We start from the raw sequence: 17,506 nt of genomic DNA on the forward strand, positions 1-17,506 counted from the left end.
GGTGGAAGGTTGGCGCCAGTGTTCGGGTGCCGAGCCGCCATCAGTGTGTGAATGTGTGAATAGGACTGTGGCTGTAGAAGCGCTTTGGGCCTTTGAAGAAGTTAGAAAAGTGCAGAGCGGCAAGAGTTCATTAGAAATGGTCCTTACAGGTTTCAGCTTTGCAAATACATACAACAAACTTCATCATGACAGAAATGTTACTGAAATCTCAGAGACAGTCAGACAACAAGCTGGTTACCAATGGATTAAAAACATTGTCTTTATTTTAAGATTTTTGAATAGCATTAAAACACATCAGTTCTTATAGGTTAATTGCTCTTTTCATTTTCAAAAAAAACATGAAAGCAGTTACTTTTTAGAAATGTGTTTGGAATCATTTTCATGCTGGGAGATCCAGCCCAGTTTTATCCACAAAACTGTATTTTATCCCAAATCTCACCCAGGGTGGCCCAGTTCATCATTTTCAGCTTGTAGAAAAGCAGCCCCAAAGCATGATGCTTCCATCCCCGTGCTTGACAGTGGGTGCTGTGCTCTTTTGGATTCAAATCAGCATTCTCCCCCCTCCGAACAAGGCCAAAGAATTCCATCTGGGTGTGATCTGACCATCTGACACTCTCCCAATCTTTCTCTGGATTAACCAGGTGGTTTCTGGAGAACTTTGGGCAGGACTGGATATGTGCTGGCTTAAGCAGGGAAGTGAATCTTAGGAGCACTGCAGGATTTGCAACCATTACATTTGATTGTGGTAATCCTTGTTACTGTGGTTCCAACTCTCTTCAGGTCATTGACCAGTAACCCCGTGTGGTTTTGGGTTTTTTCTTCATAATTCTCTCCAGATCATTTGTATCCCACCAGGTGCATTAAGGCATGGAGCTAAAGGTAGAGGGAAATTGACAGTGATCTTGTATTTCTACAAATTTCTAATATTTGCTCCCAACAGTTGATGTCTCCTCACCAAGCAACCTGCTTTTGTAAGATGCTTCATCCCAGTCTTGATGAGGTGAACAATCTTGTCCCGGGTGTTCTTTGACAGCTCCTTGGTCTTAGTCGTTCTGAAGACATTTTAGGATGTAGAAAGGTGTCTTTTATGCAGATAACCAGTCTAAACAGTGGAGGATATTAAGAAGTAGGATTCATGTGAGAGACAGAATTCTTGCTTGTTTACAGGAACCAAATACTCATTTACTGCACCATTATACAAATACATTCTTTAAAAATCTAACAATGTAATTTCCAGGATTATTTTTGTATCCTGTCTCTTATGGTTAAAGTGTATCTATTAACATTACAGACCTCTCTCGTCATTTTAAGTGGGACAATCTGCAGAATCACTGACAATTATTAAATTAAATATGTTGATTTTGTATTCTACTGTCTTCTTTTTAAATAACACCTTTACATATCTGGAAAAAGAGGGGAATTGATGCAATGTTTTATTGCCCTTATCGGTTCAGATGATTTAGTTTATTAAGGGTTTGCTTTTCCTCAATCAATTAATTTAATGCTTTGATGTCATCATTTAGTCACCTTATTACATCACTATTAAAATAATATAAGGAACATGAAATAAAAAATATATCTAAAAATATTTGTCAGTCTTTACTTTATTTAAGTTATATAAGTGAATAAGACTTTTTTTTAATTTAATGAACCCCTCCCCACACACACACATTTGTGTGTAAACTGTCTCCTTAATGTTCTCTGCTGTCATTTTAAAAATTAGGATTTACATTTAACAGTATTATAAGATGTTTCTTTGACTAAAATACTAAAAGAAATAATAATAATATTATTAATAATAAATAATGCAACTAAAAACCTAGTAAATTATGTCAGAAACCCTTAAAATACAATTGTCACAAAAGAAGCTGCTTGAAATTATCTTTAAGAACTGTAAACGTTTTTTTTGGCTTCGTTTGTTTGTTAACTTTATCAACACAATTACACATGTAGAATTGGACAAACAAACAAAATTGAACAAAGGGGCCAAGGAAGAAAGCTCCAAAAAAAATCCAGGTTTTAAAAGCCTTTCAATTTTAGCATTTTATTAAATAGTCTTCATTAGATTCAGCATGCTCTTTACAAATAAAAATGGCCAGAAGGGGTTTGTTATGAGTGTGTTTAACTGGATACGTTCTCTGTTTGCAGTTAAACTTTGACATACGGGGCAGCCTCATCAACAAAACAAACGTACACGGATACAATTCTGGGCGTGGTCGGATGATCTGATTGGATAGCTTGCCGTGAGTCACGGTGTTTATGGTGAGCCGGTGCGTTCGTGTCTGTCTGAAAACATTTAAAAAAAATAACTGTCTACAGTTTTGCGCAGTTTCGCACACTCAACAAACCGGAGAAGCAGCTTTAACACGGCGGAGCCACGCAACAACAACTACAATACCAGTTTTAGCCGCGGCGGGGCAGCGTTTTCACGCCGTTTTATGTGTGCTTCCCTCGTTGATGAGTGTAGGGGGTGGTGGTGAAAGTTGGGGACATGTTTTCCTGGAAGTGCACGGTTTTACGGATACAGTGTGCAACATCGCGGCTACTACGGCGATAAAAGCCCTTCCCGAGCGGCCGGACCTTGTCGGGTGTTTTCGTGGGACCGTGAAGTCGTCAGTTCGCCATATTGTGCGCAGCGAAACTCGATGGAAAGTTGTCAGCTATGACATTTGCTGCGCACACTCCGGCCATGGAGCTGCACCGAGTCGACTTTGATCGAAACCAAAGTGACTCCATGAAGCTTTTCATGGAGAAGTCTGTGCACCACTGAAAAACAAACAAAGGTATTGCTGTTTAATCCGCCACATTGACTCTGTCGCTTCCTTATTACTTAGAAGTAACAGCATTAACTGGCTATCGGGTGATTGAACGAGCCCCTTCGTTTCCTGTATTTCTTGTTGTTATGCCAAATGGCAGCTGCGCCGCAGGCGCCTCCTTGTTGCTCAGAACTTCAGCTCGAAACGTCCCTTCTGCACTAACCTGCAGGTATATTTCCTCCAAATTGTCTTTTGTTTGAACTTTAGAGAGACCGGGCTGTTTTGTGGCGCAGGCCTCACTTTGGGGTTGCTAGCAAGTTGACTCAATCAAAACTAGCATGAAAGTACTAATCTGCCTTTTCTTTCCCTTTCTGTCTCTATAAAGGTCTGCCTGCTCAAAGAGAAGAAGAAGAAGAATGGACAGCAGAGCTGAGGATTGATTGTTGGAGGAGGACTAGATGTTCCCCACCCTGCACTTTCCTCCCAGATACCTCTGCATAAACACAGTTAGGTGAACACTACAGAGGCACTGAGAAAGTTTTGCACGCTCATTTTTTATTTTTATTTTATTTTATTACTATGAGTTTTCCTTCCCAAGTTAATACTGACAAGAGTAAGCATCGAACTGTGGCCATGAAAAAGGCCGTGCAGCATCCAGGGGAGGCGCATTATGGTATGGGCCCACCGAGTTTAAAGACGAGCCATAGCGACGGCGCCGGCGGCTCCAACGTTGGAGCTCTACCGCACTATCAACAGGCTCCTTCGGTGAAGTGGATGCAGGACTCCGTACAGGGGGCCGGTTGGTCCCAGGAGGCTTCCGTTCAAGGCTGGGGCCAGAACTTTGCCCCTTACATTGGTGGCGTGAATGTTAGGGGTCAGATGGGCTTCCACAAAGGCACCCACGATGGTGTGAGCCTGCAAATTGGGGCAGAAAACCAGCTGCCAGCACCTGTGGAGGTTTACAGAGATGCCACGCAGGCTCAGAGTCAGGGAAGAGGGCTGGAGTGGGAGCAGCACGCTGCCGCTGCCATGCATCAGGCTCAGTTGCAAGCTTATCACCACAAAGGCATGGAGCTCCAGAGTCAGCCACCTGTGCCGTCTCACACCCTGCAGGGACAAGTGTTGCAGCCCTTCCAGGCATCATTTGGACCCAACAAGCAACAGTTCCCATCTGAGTATTACCCTGTTTTTCCTGGAAACAAGGCCGTGCAAAGCCTGGTCTATGGCGAACAGCCCAAAACTCAGCAACAACTTCTGCACCAAATGCAGCAGCAACAGATGCATCATCACCACCAGCAGCAGCAACAGCAGCATCAACTCCAGCTGCAGCAGCACCAAATGCAACAGCAGCAAATGCAACAAATGCAGCAACAATATCACCAGCAACAAATACAGGAACAACAGCAACAAATGCAGCAAATGCAACAACTCCAACAACAAAATGTGCCGCAGCAAGAACCGACGCAGCCACCGGTGCAATCAAAGCAGCAACAGACTCAAAACTTTGGAGCATATCCACATCCAGAACTGCAGCTATCCGACAGCGTCCCTGTAAAAGAAGAACCTCAGTCGGTGCTGCAGCAGCCGGAGACTCCAACCTGTGATGCATCACCTGCGCCCGATCAGTACCCTGAAGACCCCACACAGACTCCGGACGCGGCACAGGCCGCCCCTCGGCGCTCACGCCGCCTTTCCAGGGAGGGACAGTCCCCGCTTGGTCCCCCTCCAGCAAACCTGTGGCCCAAAGAGCCGCCGCCATCCCTGAACGGCGCTCCAGGTGTGCCAGCAGCCAAAGGAGGAGGAGGAGCAAGCCAGGTGGCAACAGGAGGGGTCATCCAGAATAACCGGAGAAGACGGAGAGCTTCCAAGGAGATCAACCTGGAGACTCTTGCGCAAAAGGCGTCAGAGATGGAGTCTCTGCCTGCTAAAACAAATAAGGTGAAACAACACAACTAACTGCCGCATTCATTACTCATTTATTACACAAATGTAGCTAAATGTGTATGAAAATAGCTTCAAAGAGCGAAAGGACAATTATTTTTTGAAAGTGAGAAGTTTTGTTGTCTGAAGAAAATTGTGCCATATAATGAGGAAGAGCCCCGTTTCAATGCAGAACTTCCTTATGGCTCTCAAATCCTTTTTCTTCCGTCTTTTTTTTTTCTCTCAACTGCCCAACAGTTGCTGTATCCCGTACAGTGATTAAAAACGCTTCTGCACCACCTTTCCCTTTAACCCTGTAAGCAGACACCTTTTTTATTCAAGGTTTATGTCGTTTACATAGTCTGGGGCACACCCACCGAAACATTCCTCCGGAGTTTTTTTTCCCCGTAGCGGCTTTATTACACAGACAGTAAACACCAAACGGCTTGGACGCGCAGTTCTCTGCAAGGTTACGAGGCTTCCTTTAATGCAGCTCGTGCGCACCGAGTGAGCAGTTGGTGCAGCAGCAAGTCTGCACACCTCCACATTCCTTAGGCTTTTTCTCTGTCTTTTCGTGGAGGTAAGGAGGGGCAGATCTGTCAACATGCATGACTCCACTTCTTTTCTCCCCAAACAGGTTTCTTGCAACAATTCAGAGCTGTTGTTTTGTGGTTAGAAAGGAGCAGTTGTCAGTCCGATAAGCCTTACAATTGTCTGATGTTCCCTTTTGGAGAAAGAAAAACTGATATCTAATTTTTTGTGTCCGAATTCTGATAAAAAACTCTCTGGTTGACTAGAAATATCTGAGTTGGTGAAGAAGTTATGGCCCTGAAGCAATATTTTTTGACCTAAAATAAATCAGATTTAGCCTTTAATCTATAAATTGATATTTTAAAGAAGCCAAAGCCCAAAGTTTGACCTTGACGTGTCATTGGGTATCATATACAGTTACTCAAGTTAGCCTGAGAAGAACACAATCATGTGCATTCACCATCTTCCTCTTTTTTGCTGTTTTCCCTTCCACTCTTTGACTTCCCTGCGACTTTCTTTTTTTCCCGCCGCTCCGTGTCTTTTCTGGATTTGGGTCGAAGCAGGAGGACGGTGCGTCCGGCAAACAGCCCCCCGTTGTGCCGCTGGTTATCCCTGTGTCTGTGCCGGTGCCTCGGAGTCAAATGGACCCACAGGGTGGCTGGGCTCAGGCAAGTCTCAGCCAGAGAGAGTGGTCTGCAGGACAGTCGGACCGCAAACCCTCTGTCATCGTAGCTCGGCGGCGGTCTCGCAGAAACTCTGTGACTGAGAGTTTTAGTCAGGTTGGTTCTCATAAGAGGAGAGATTTGAAGTAAAAGTAGATTGCAGATCTAGACTAGATTTACTTGCAATCAATACGAAAAATTGGGTTGGTTGCCTCATTGTCCAACATGAGTCTCCAAAAGTGTTTTGGAGGTCAAAGTCTGTATTGTTTCAGTCCAGAAATCTATTGCAACACAGATAAGAAGTCACTTCCATGATAGCATGGAAAGTTTTCACATTTAAAGCACATATATTCAATAAAGGAATTGACACATTTGAATTTAAAGATCCACTCCCATCTATGTTAAAACGCTCCCAGTGGTTTTTAAAGACATAGCTTCTGCAGAGTGGCAGTAGTTCATTAGAAATTCTCCTTTGAGTTGTGGAGGACCGTTGGCGCAGAGCAACCCCGCTCCCCCTTCCCATCTGCAAGGGGATGCATCAAAGCAGGGAGCTTGTGCGCTCTTTTTTTCAAACTGCATTTTTCCATCTGCTCCTGATTCACAGCGAAGATTAAATGAAGAAATACTCAGAAATGCAATTTTGAGCTTAATTTTCGTTTTCTCATGTCACTCATTATCAAAAAAATGCCACATTAATAACACACTTTTCATCGGAGTGGGTCTTTAAAGCTGTTGTAAATTTTTTTTACAAAATCTTAAAATTTAGACAGTTAAACACCACTTTTGATCATATTTCCCCCAATTTTTTGCATGTAACAGCTTTTCGCTGTAAAAGTAAGTCTTTGTTTGCATGAAACCTAACTCTATCCTGCGAGAAGTAAGCTCCTGTCAATCATTGTTTTGCATTTTTTGTTTTGCACGTTCTGCATTACAGCTTGTTATCAAAATTGTCGGGGACAAAAACTTGCATCCCATTTTTATGCAGGACGGGGAAAATGATTCAGGAGCAGACGAAGATGGAAAATCCAAGTTTAAGCGACGACCTCGCCCTGAGCCTCTCATCATCCCTCCACCTAAAGCGTCCTCCTTCATCCCTCCATCACTCTACCCCAGCATCACCTCCTACCAGAGTAACCTTCGCTCTCCTGTTCGCTTGCCGGAGAACCTTCATGCGCCTCCCCCGTACACGCCGCCACCTATTTTGTCCCCTGTGCGAGGGGGGTCAGGGCTCTACTTTTCGGCTTTCCTCACCAACATGGCGAGCAACCAAATCCTTCCTCCGCCCGTGACTCCAAAATCTGCAACACGCAGCCTGTTGCGTACTGGTATGTTTTTGTTGTTGCTTTGGATTGAAGAAACACAACATAGAAGCTTTATGAGATGACGCGACAAGTTTTTATTTTCTATTTTCAGTGTGTTCCGACAGTACTCCTCCAGTTTTACCTATTGTCACCGATGCAGCCCCTGTCAGCCTCGAACCGTGAGTACAAACTAGCATCTGAGCAGGTTTCCTTTAAACAAAAAGGACTCCCGTAACTGTTAAAACCCTCTGCTGGCACGCAGGCGCATCAACATCGGCCCTCAGTACCAGGCAGAAATCCCCGATTTGCAGAACCCAGATTTCGCCCAAAATGACCAGCACCAAGCCGACTTGCTTTGGCTTCCTTTGGAGGACTCCAACCATAAAAATGCTAACCAGCACACCAGTTAGTATCTTTTTGACTCATCTTAAAATCTGATTGGAATTAAATTGAATGGCAAATCTGTGCGCTGCTTGCATTAAACGGACATAAAGAGAATTTTCATATTCATAATTTCCTATATTACCAAAAATTGTCACTTGTCTAACTAAACATGTAAAATATGTTCAATACATCTAACAAAATGAAATACTTTATGCCTTTAATTCTTGTAAATGTGATGACTGTGGTTTACAGAGAATATAAATGTAGCGTTTAGTCTCCTACAAAGTTGGATTATTACATTAAACCAACAAAAACATTTTTTTTAAAGCACAAATGTCACACTTTAGCAAACTATGTTCACTTTTATGCACTTATTGGGCCTCCGTTTGCATGATGTATTGCATCCATGCGTTGTGACACGGTGGCCTGTGGCGCTCCAAAGGTTTGATGGAAGTCCAGTTAACAGCAGGTCACTTATGTACGCTTTTGCCCCATGGATGGTGCAAGCAGGTCCTGCTGGGAAAATCAAACCAGCATCTCCATTAAGCTTTTGAGCAGACTGCTTCATGAAGGGCTCTAGAATTTCCTGGCTGCATTGGTATGAACCTCAGAGAGCACAGTCAATGACATGGCGGCCAAACCACCGCTGATTGTGGAAACTTGTAGCTGAACTCCAATCAGCTTGTGGCTCTCCACTCTTCCTCCTAACTGTGGAAACATTCATTTCCAAATAAAACGTGCTTTCATTCGGTCCGGTTCTTTTTCTCCTCTGGTAAGAAGCTTCTGGTTGTGGAGCAAGGAGGAATCTAACATTTGAAGCCCATGTCTAGCATTCCTCAGTGCTTGTGATGCTCCTTCTAATTCTTCACTGTTTTGCTCTATGTGTTGCTGGAGCATCTTTTTCTTTCACACTTCATTTTCTGTTACTATGGATACAGCACTCTGTGAGCAACCAGCTTGTTTCGGAAAAACCTGGTTCCTGGATCTCTGCATAGTCAATGGTCTTCCTCATGATTGCATGGATAACTAGGCTGTAACACCACGAGTCTCTAAAATAGATTTTTTTTTACTATATTTTATATTAAATTGAAATGTTGAATTGTTATTGTTATATGTAATTGTCAAAGAAAAGAAAAGCTTGAAATATTTGAAAGTGTTATTGTTGTTTTTCACAGTATCCAGTTTTTTTTTTTAAACGTACATTGTGCAATACATTTCTGGAATATTCATTGCTTTTATGAGAAGTGTTGTTCTAAATCTCAAAGCAGGTGGCTTCCTCCTCACTACTCGTTGGTATTCAGAAACCCACTTTCTTTAAACCGTTGAGCTCGTTTGGGACCATTGCTCCACAAACCCGTCAGGACGTTTCCTGGCACCAAGCTGAGGTCAACTTTTAGGTCCCGCTGGTTCAGCATATCTGAGAACTGGAGCGAGTGAGAAAATAGCTTATTTCCAGCTCCAATGACACTCATTCAATTTTGTCGTCACTTTTTCGCGATTATAGATGTTGTCATGTTTGGGCCAGATGTCGTCAATAAGCAGTGATTAGTTCGAATCGGTTTGAGTCACCATTTCTGTGCCAATCACTCTGTTTCCTCAAAGTAATCATTCTTTTCTAGATGGACGGATTAGCAAAACAGAGCCCAGACCATCATGGAGCCACCACCATGTTTCACAGTTGATGATGCTCTTTTTCTGTTTAATTTTCTTTGAATTGCCTTGTTAGGAATAAAGTCTTCGGGTTTTATTCTGCTATAACCACAGTCTGTTCTAAGTTAATTCAAACCCTTATGGGAAATTTGTTTGTTTTATCTGTTATAACTATGCATTTCAAATCTTTGTCCTCATTTCATCTTTTTTGCAGTGGAGCACTTTATGAATCTAGCCTGTTCGAGTGTTTTGGAGGGAGGGGGGACCAATCAGGAGCTGGTTTTACACTGTTTACATGAAAGTGGAGGCAATCTTCTCGTGAGTACAGCCACTTTGAAACCCTATGATGTTCTCATCTCTGTAATGTTCTAAGCTTCTCTCCTTTTAATGCCATTTTAAGGAAACACTGGAACGGTTGATGCTTCAGGAGCCAATTTTCCCCGTTGACCATCATCTGAAAAATTATCACTACTCAGGTGAAGAAACCTCTCAGCCATCACCTCCCCCATTTAGTCCCTCTGTTCTCTCCGTTTAAATGTTTCCTTCGAGTGTTTCGTCTGCTCATCCATGTTTTCCTCACAGGCTCAGACAGATGGACTAGAGAAGAGAAGCGTTACTTCAATAAAGGAATTTCTGCCTACAGGAAGGACTTCTTCCTGGTGCAGACGCTGGTAGGTGGGATTTAGAAATTTCTAAGGAAGATTTTGAGTAACTGAACATAAAACCTACTCTTCTTCATGTTATATGGATTATTTGCACACAGGAAAATGATGCAAAACTTTACAGAAGTTGAAAAAAAACTAGAAAAACTGAAAAAGTCACATCCTCTTTGTGGCAGGAAGTCAGGGTTGAGAAAACTCTGTTGCTCATATTTTGCCTCCTCTTGTACAGAAGTGGATCAAAGTGTTGGTACCCTTTGTCATTGAGTCCGGTCATCGATTCAGCACAAATTAACCCATGAGGCATTGCAGCCCCAAACCATAATCCCACCTCCTCCGTGTTTCGCAATTTCACAGTTGGCAGTTTTGTGCCTGGGAACAAAAAACTCAATTCTCAAAAGAGATTGTCCCAAAAGTTGTTATGTATGTCGTTACATTACAGCTATTCCCTTGTTTATTACAGGAGTTGCTTTCTAAAAACAACCTGCGAGCCCTGGAATCCACAACATAGATGTTTTAATGCTGTAAAACCCATCACTACACACTTAATACACTTTTCTAAAGCAGATATTAGCATTTTTACACTTCTCTGTCTTGTTTAAACTCTTAAAGTCAAACCTTTTTTTTTTAAATAGCCCTGGTTCTATAAAAGGAAAGCAAAAGATCTGATCGCAATCGAAGATTTATGGAAATTTGGCAGACATTCTGGAAAGGCAGATTGAGGGGATTCATTGAAATGATCAACAAAAAAAAGTGCTTTCATGCAAAACTGCCCAAAAAAATCCACAGAACAACCAGACCATAAAAAGTGAAGGGTCCTATAACTAAACTGTTATGTCAACATGGCTCCTGTGGACCCATAAAACTGTCCTGTGAGTCTTACGCCTCAACGACAGTTTGACACCCCTGTTAGAGCGCATAAAGTGTCTCAAGCTCTGTTTTTCCTAATCGAAATTTACAACAGCGCTGTCTTCTTTTGTCTTCTGTTAAATCCACTTTAGCTCAACAACAGAACACTTTAACACAGGAAATGACGTCAGCTGCACTGAAATGGCACACGCTCCATGACATACCGTAAAAATGTGATAGTTTATGCGATCAACTTGAATTCTGACACAGAGAAAAGCATCTTTGCATATCGACTTTGCACCAATATGCAACACTGTAAAGCTGCCTTTCTCCACAAAAGAGTCCTCTAGACTTCTGTTAATTTGTCGAAGAGTTACGGTAGTCGAAAGAATGTAAAAAAATAAATAAAAAAATCCTGGAGCTTCATTTAATCCTCTGTTTTCCTCTTTGGAGCCACATCCAGGCTGTTGGCTTTTTAAAATCTTTTTTGGATAATTCTATGGAATTACAAAGTCTGCTAATATTGGTTGATATTTACAATCAATCGTAGATTTTTCTTCATATTTCTATTTATAATACACAGGTGTTTTAACCAGAGGAAGCACTTTCAAAGAGTCATTACAGAATTGACTCACATGACGCCGACTTTGCTCGTTTCTTGGTCTGTTTGAAGGTCCAGACTAAGACTGTGGCTCAGTGTGTGGAGTTCTACTATACGTACAAGAAGCAGGTGAAGATTGGTCGAAACAGCATCTTAACCTTTGGGCCTCCAGATTCCCCCTCAGGAAAGCACACAGAGTCTGTGGTGGACGTTAAGGTAAACTCGTTTTTTTTTCTTCTGCTCTCCAGTCATTAACTGTGGAAAATCTGTGACATTAGACCCGCACATTTGATTCTTTCCTCCAAAAACCACTTAGTTTAGTCTCTGAGATGACAAACCTAAGTGGTTTAAAGGTTGCACGTACTATCAGGGGAATAAAAATAGAGTGAGAACTCGGTGAACCTGAACGTGTCGGTGTGATTACAGAGCTCACAGCTTCCAAAAGAGACTCAGGAAGAGAGACAAGATGATGGGCAGAAAGAGAAACCTTATGAAAGTCATGAGAGACCAGTGGATCGGTCGCTCCAGGTTCATGACTATGTAAGTATAAATACAACTCCCACTGCTGGTGAAGACCCACTCTGGTAAAAAATAAAAAAATAAAAACCTGTCGCTTTCTGGGACATAGTTTCTGCAGAGCAGCAGGAGTTCATTAGAAATTTGCTGCTGCGTGACTGTTGGCACAGGGCAGCTCCAGCCCCTCTTCCCGTTGCTGAGAGAGCTCTGTTTGCACTCTCTCCTGCTAGCTTACAGCCCCTCACACCCCCAACCTAACAATACTGGTGCAACAAAAATGTCAGGCAATATTGGAGCTATCCAACCATAGTTGTGAGCCAGAAATGCATTTTTAAGCATAATTTTCTTTATATATGTCCTCTATCATGAGAAAAATGCCACCAAAAAAAATAAAAATCCAATTTTCATTGGAGTGGGTCTTAATAGATATTTTCTAAAATACTTACGAATGACGATGTTTCATGATTTGCGGTGTTCAATTTCATTTCTCCAGGCAGGGACAGTGTTGGTGTTTAAAGAGCCAGAAGCCATAAAAAAAGAGCCTCAAAGTTTTTCAGTGTCGCCCAGAAATCGAGCCGAACCCACAGCCAAGAAGGCCAAACCCCAGCCAAAGCCTCCTCAGGATCCCAATGCAGTGTTTCCATGCAAGAAATGTGGCAGGTACTTCCACCTCGCAGAGGAAGCACCTTTGGAATTAGCGATGCTCCGTTCTCCTGCATTTGTCTGTAATTCTACCAAATCTTAATCCCTTCAGGGTGTTTTCCAAAGTCAAGAGTCGCAGTGCCCACATGAAGAGTCATGCTGAACAGGAGAAGAAGGCGGCGGCGCTGCGTCAGAAACAGGAGGAGGAGCAAGCCGCCATTCAGGCTCAGGCCAGGAAAGCAGCGGCCTCTGCTGCTGCTGCGGCGGCGGCTCATCACGGCGGAAACGGGAACGGATGGATGCAGCAGGCAGAGATCAGCAGCCAGGACGACTCATCCGAGGCCGAGGATGACAATGATGCAGACTGGCAGTGAAGCTGAGGAGGGAATGGATTGTTGTGCAGCTTGTAGAGATTATGAACAAAGCCGAGAGCATGAGCTTCAGAAATGAGGGACAATATAAGCACAAAAGAAATGATTTCCAAGTCTTCCTGTTTATTTTTACACAGCTTTTCCGACCAAAACAAATGTCTGACTGGCTTCACACTATCAGCCAGCCCTCCACACTCCATCATATTATCTGCTCTTTTATTTTGGTAAATGCACTTATCTTCTTTGTTTGCCCATACTGCATTTTTTTAATTCTTTATTTAAAAAAAATCAAGTTTATTTTACATTTTCACTCTGGATTTATCACGAAATTGATATTTCACGAGTATCTCTGTTGCAATGTAAGATCAAGATCATTATTAGCTTCTTCACCAAAGCGGCCTTTTTATGTACAGATGGAGGTGATTGTATGTTGAGCTCCGGTGTTTTCGAATTTTGCAGATGTTTGCCACGTTTATAGTTAAACCGTAAAATTTATTCTTACAATAGCAAGGGACCTTTGAAGTGTGCATGGACAAAAAAAAAAATTATATATATAACTATATATATATATGAGACTGCCATGTATTTATGATGCAACATTTGGAAATGATTTTTTTTGTAAAGATAAATCATGTCAGTTGAGGATTGACTGGTGAATTAAAAAAATATTAAAAAGTCAATTTTAAAGAGTGAATTTCCTTTTTTTTTTTTTTTTTTTTTTTAACTTGTCCTGTCCAACAGCTAGGCAGACAGATGAGAGCTGAGGGCCTCTTGTGTTGGACATATTTTACTTTAACAGGAGTGAATTTCCTTTTTATTTCTTTTTTATTTTTTTGAGTCTGCAGTTCCACGTATCACCAGCAGGTGGGGACATATGTTGTGATTATATGATCATGTTCATCATCTCAAATCCAAAAGGGCTTCTGTTGTTTCAGTTGTGCTCTCCTGGGTTTTATAAAGAATGCCAGATGGGCTCCACAGACCTATCCTTTCAAATTAAGGGCTGGAAGCTGACTTCCCTCATTTGGATGCAGTGAAGTTTGTCATTGATCTGTGGTGACATATTTCATCCATTAAAGAGTCTTTTCTTCAGGAATCACAGATGCTCTCTTTTTTTGTTTGGGGATGCTCTCACTGTTTCAGACATTTTTTTTAAAGGTCGGAAAACTTTCAAAGTAAAATAAATTAATAAGATGTCTGTTTTGATCATTTGTTTTTCAAAAAAATAAAGTGAATTATGTACAACAGCACATCTGATTGTACACAAGTTAATAAGTTGTATTTTTTTGTATAACTGATTAAAGTTTTTAAGCTTTTTTGAGATATGTATAGTATCAATTATGATAGGTGATTTGATACATTTTTGCTTAGAACAATGTTAGTTTATGCAAAAATATTCACGAGTGGAAAAAGGAAAAAAAGCGCCTTATTTCCACACATCTCAATTTTGATCCATACATTTTAACTGTACTTTAAAGAATTAATTAGCAACCAATTTTTCACAATTTCATCAGGGGTAGATATTTAAAAATGGAATAACAATAGATCAGTAATTCTATCCACTTTTGAAAATTGGCTTAACTTTTCTTGCACAGGCCATTTTCAATTAAGCAGGAAACGCCCTTCTACTGCCTCTAGTGGAATGAGGAAGAACTACAGGGCAGAAAACAGACGATGAGTTCTATCCAATTTGGTTTGGTAAAGGAAGGTTTGGATCATGCTGTTGACATAGATAGAGGGTATTTGAATCAAATATGACATGAATGGCTATGTTTGGTCAAAAATGGCCATAGACCAGTGCCAGATTATATTTTTCTCATGGGCTATTTGGGCGACTGCTGTGCTCGACAGAAAAGATGAAAAAAATATATTTTTACGCAAACGTCTTAAATAAATATCAAACTTATCTAGCTTTTGATCCACTAAAACATTTTTACAGTAATTTTATACTATCCTTCACCACAGCAGCATGACAGACTAAAACAGGAAGAATGAGAAACAATTTTGACTTGTTATTTATTTAAAAGTGATTATTAATGCCAAAAAAAAAGGGAAAAGTCAGAATTGATTGTAATGTTTTAACCATTGACAAACAAATGTGATATAACAGCAGGATAGCCACTACACTTTTGCAAAAACAATTAAGATATCGAATCCGATTTGCAATTTTTCAGTGACAACAACCAATACTGTAAAAAACTTTAAAAGTAGTTTGAACACACAAAATTCTTACTTTAGAGAATATCACATTATTTCTGTGCATAAAAATGTGGTTGTTGTTTATTTATTATCTTACTTCATGGTTGGTTCACACTGACGATCTAATGTCTTCTCTGATTTTCCAATTCAAATCCAGCTTCAAGAACCATAAAAATACACAATTGAAGATTAAAACATTACAAGGGGGTGTGAAAACACAGACAATACTTCTGAACTGATGGCACTAAAGGTCTGGAAGATAAGTGAACAGGGCAATAGATCTTCTCCAGCCCGGCAGAGCAGAAATTTTCTTTCAGATTAATACCAGGCATTAAGCCGTAAAGTGATAATTTTTTTTGGAGGTCACGGTCAGATTTTACACCATGTTTGACTAATAGAAGTTTAAATTAGCAACAAATCATCTTTGTGAAATCGTGCAAACACAGGCGTTTTAATTGACTGAAAGGTGTTTATGAATCCTTCAGATGAGACGTTTCCACAGAGTTTAATCTCAAAGACCTTCACGCACGCTCATTCACAGAAAGGACGCCGCTCCTCTGAGGCCATTCTGATGTTGGTAATTTACATAATCTCTCCGGGTTTTCCTGCCGTCTAACCGTCCTTGATGTGAAAACTCAGCCATTTCATGTAATTACTCCACACGCCACACAAGAAACAGAGCACTCAGCTGCATCCTGATGAGCAGCCAGTGGCCTCCAGAGATGTAATCAGCCTGGCTGACCCCCTGACTCCATTTCAATTTGATTGGTAACGCATAAGTCACCTTTATGATCGGCCCTGCGGCGTTCTGCAGCCAAGTTCAGCGCGCTGGACATAAAAGAGCTTCATGCTTTGCTGCAGATCAGTCGCTACTCTATCCTCACAATTTCCATCACTTAATAGGATTAAAGCCATCTGTTCGTGTTTCAGCCAGAGTCAGCATGTCTATCTCCCAGTTATGCAAATAGCCTTTGACTCAAGACCATTCATCTGCAATTCAGCAGGTTTTGATGCCACAGAAATGGGATCGGCCTGTGATTCACCGGCACGTTGGGTGGGATTTATTTCTCAATTTGGCAGATATATGGATCCTGTCTTCAGACATTATCAACTGTTGGCTCTGCCTCAGAGTGGATGAACTCCTTTCTGGCTGTCGTCAAGTTCAGGAAGACGATATTTTATTTAAATGTTCAACATGTATCTCCTTATTTGAGGAAAATCAAAAGCTCAACGGGGAGGAAAAAAAAGATCTGAATAAACAGATATCGTGCTTTCATAAAACATTCCCTCCCTGATCCGACGAGGGGGTTCACATGTGAAGAACCACTGAAGCATGTGAAGATGCCGGCTCTCCACATTTCAGACTAGTTAAACTGCCACCACCCATGTGCTGAGCAGATCTGTTGGACAATTCTCCGATCTCTAAGCCTGGACAGATGACACACAGAACAATGACTCCATCAATTTCCAAACGCAGGAAATCAAAGCATCACTGAGCTGCTCGTAAAGGACTCATAAATGTCTCAGTTGCTGCATAGAACGCGTCAGAAAGTTAGTTCTTCCTGTAAGTCGTCACTCTGCTGAATCTGGCTCCAAATGACTCCCATTCAGAAGCCTTTGTCTCCATCTGCATGAAGATCTGACTGGCATTTTGCTCAACATCTGCTCTTTACTGCTGCTGAATGCATCCTGCCTCACACTCAAATCAGGGGGATGACGAGGGGGGAAAAAACTCATTGTTTCTCAATTTATGGTGCAGGTGGATATCTGATAATTTTTTTTTTTTGGCTCTTGTGACACTGCAACAATCCAGTCTTACTGTGTGCAAAGAGGTTTCAAAGGATTTCATAGAAGGACTAAAACAGCTGCAGCAGCCAGTGAAGCTGTTCCCACCTGCACTGTCCTCCAAGAAATCCTGTCAATTACATCCGTTTTTTTTCCTCCACTATTCTGACTCAGCAAAACTAAAACTGCAGCTTGGAAGGCCACCGAGTTGAAGTCTGAAATGACCCGTGAATGAAAGCGGCAGCCGCTGCTGCAGCCGTGCCAAATGCACTCACTCACTCACTGTAAGTGCTCTCAACTCAGAACTCATTTCCTGACTCCTGCCCATCTCCCCATGAGGGAGCGGTGCTCTCTTGACCCACCCTTAGCGAGGCTTAACAAAGACGGTTCACATACAAGGACATGGTAATTGCTCACACTGCAATAAAACAAGCTTTCATCAGGAAAGGTGGTTGCAGGAACGCCACAAAGTGCCTTTCCATTGAGTCCTAACTTTCTGATGTCTAATTACAACTTGATCTTTTCTTGGGTGCGATACATTGTTCACGCGATCAGATATTCTGTGACTACAATAAGTTTGAAAAAGGTCCAGTCAGAGGGGATTGAAGCACCATTGCTTTCATTGACATAAACTCTTGTTTTGCATCGGTGCTGCAAAAACAAAGGTTTGCATGCTTTGG

The 17,506-nt window shown here is 41.7% G+C and overlaps 1 protein-coding gene across 6 annotated transcripts; it reads left to right on the forward strand.

The window, feature by feature from the left end:
* The first annotated feature begins 2,313 nt into the window (after nt 1–2,313).
* LOC101157990 (ELM2 and SANT domain-containing protein 1) lies at nt 2,314–13,522 on the forward strand. 6 transcript variants are annotated; one of them, XM_020714433.2, is made up of 14 exons: nt 2,315–2,783; nt 2,917–2,985; nt 3,142–4,694; nt 5,768–5,986; nt 6,855–7,194; nt 7,283–7,349; nt 7,433–7,575; nt 9,419–9,522; nt 9,605–9,680; nt 9,787–9,875; nt 11,386–11,529; nt 11,740–11,853; nt 12,323–12,489; nt 12,584–13,522. In XM_020714433.2, exons 3-14 carry the CDS (start codon nt 3,336–3,338, stop codon nt 12,843–12,845), a joined length of 3,084 nt encoding a protein of 1,027 aa, XP_020570092.1. In that variant the 5' UTR covers nt 2,315–2,783; nt 2,917–2,985; nt 3,142–3,335; the 3' UTR covers nt 12,846–13,522. The 6 variants fall into 6 exon arrangements, with proteins under 6 accessions (XP_011489875.1, XP_011489873.1, XP_020570093.1 ...); XM_011491572.3 differs by lacking the exon at nt 2,917–2,985 and having other exon boundaries at nt 3,142–3,262; nt 3,355–4,694; XM_011491573.3 differs by lacking the exon at nt 2,917–2,985 and having other exon boundaries at nt 2,314–2,783; nt 5,768–5,875.
* The last annotated feature ends 3,984 nt before the right edge of the window (nt 13,523–17,506 follow it).

Source organism: Oryzias latipes, chromosome 24, assembly GCF_002234675.1.
Source record: "Oryzias latipes chromosome 24, ASM223467v1".
Lineage (NCBI taxonomy): Eukaryota > Metazoa > Chordata > Actinopteri > Beloniformes > Adrianichthyidae > Oryzias > Oryzias latipes.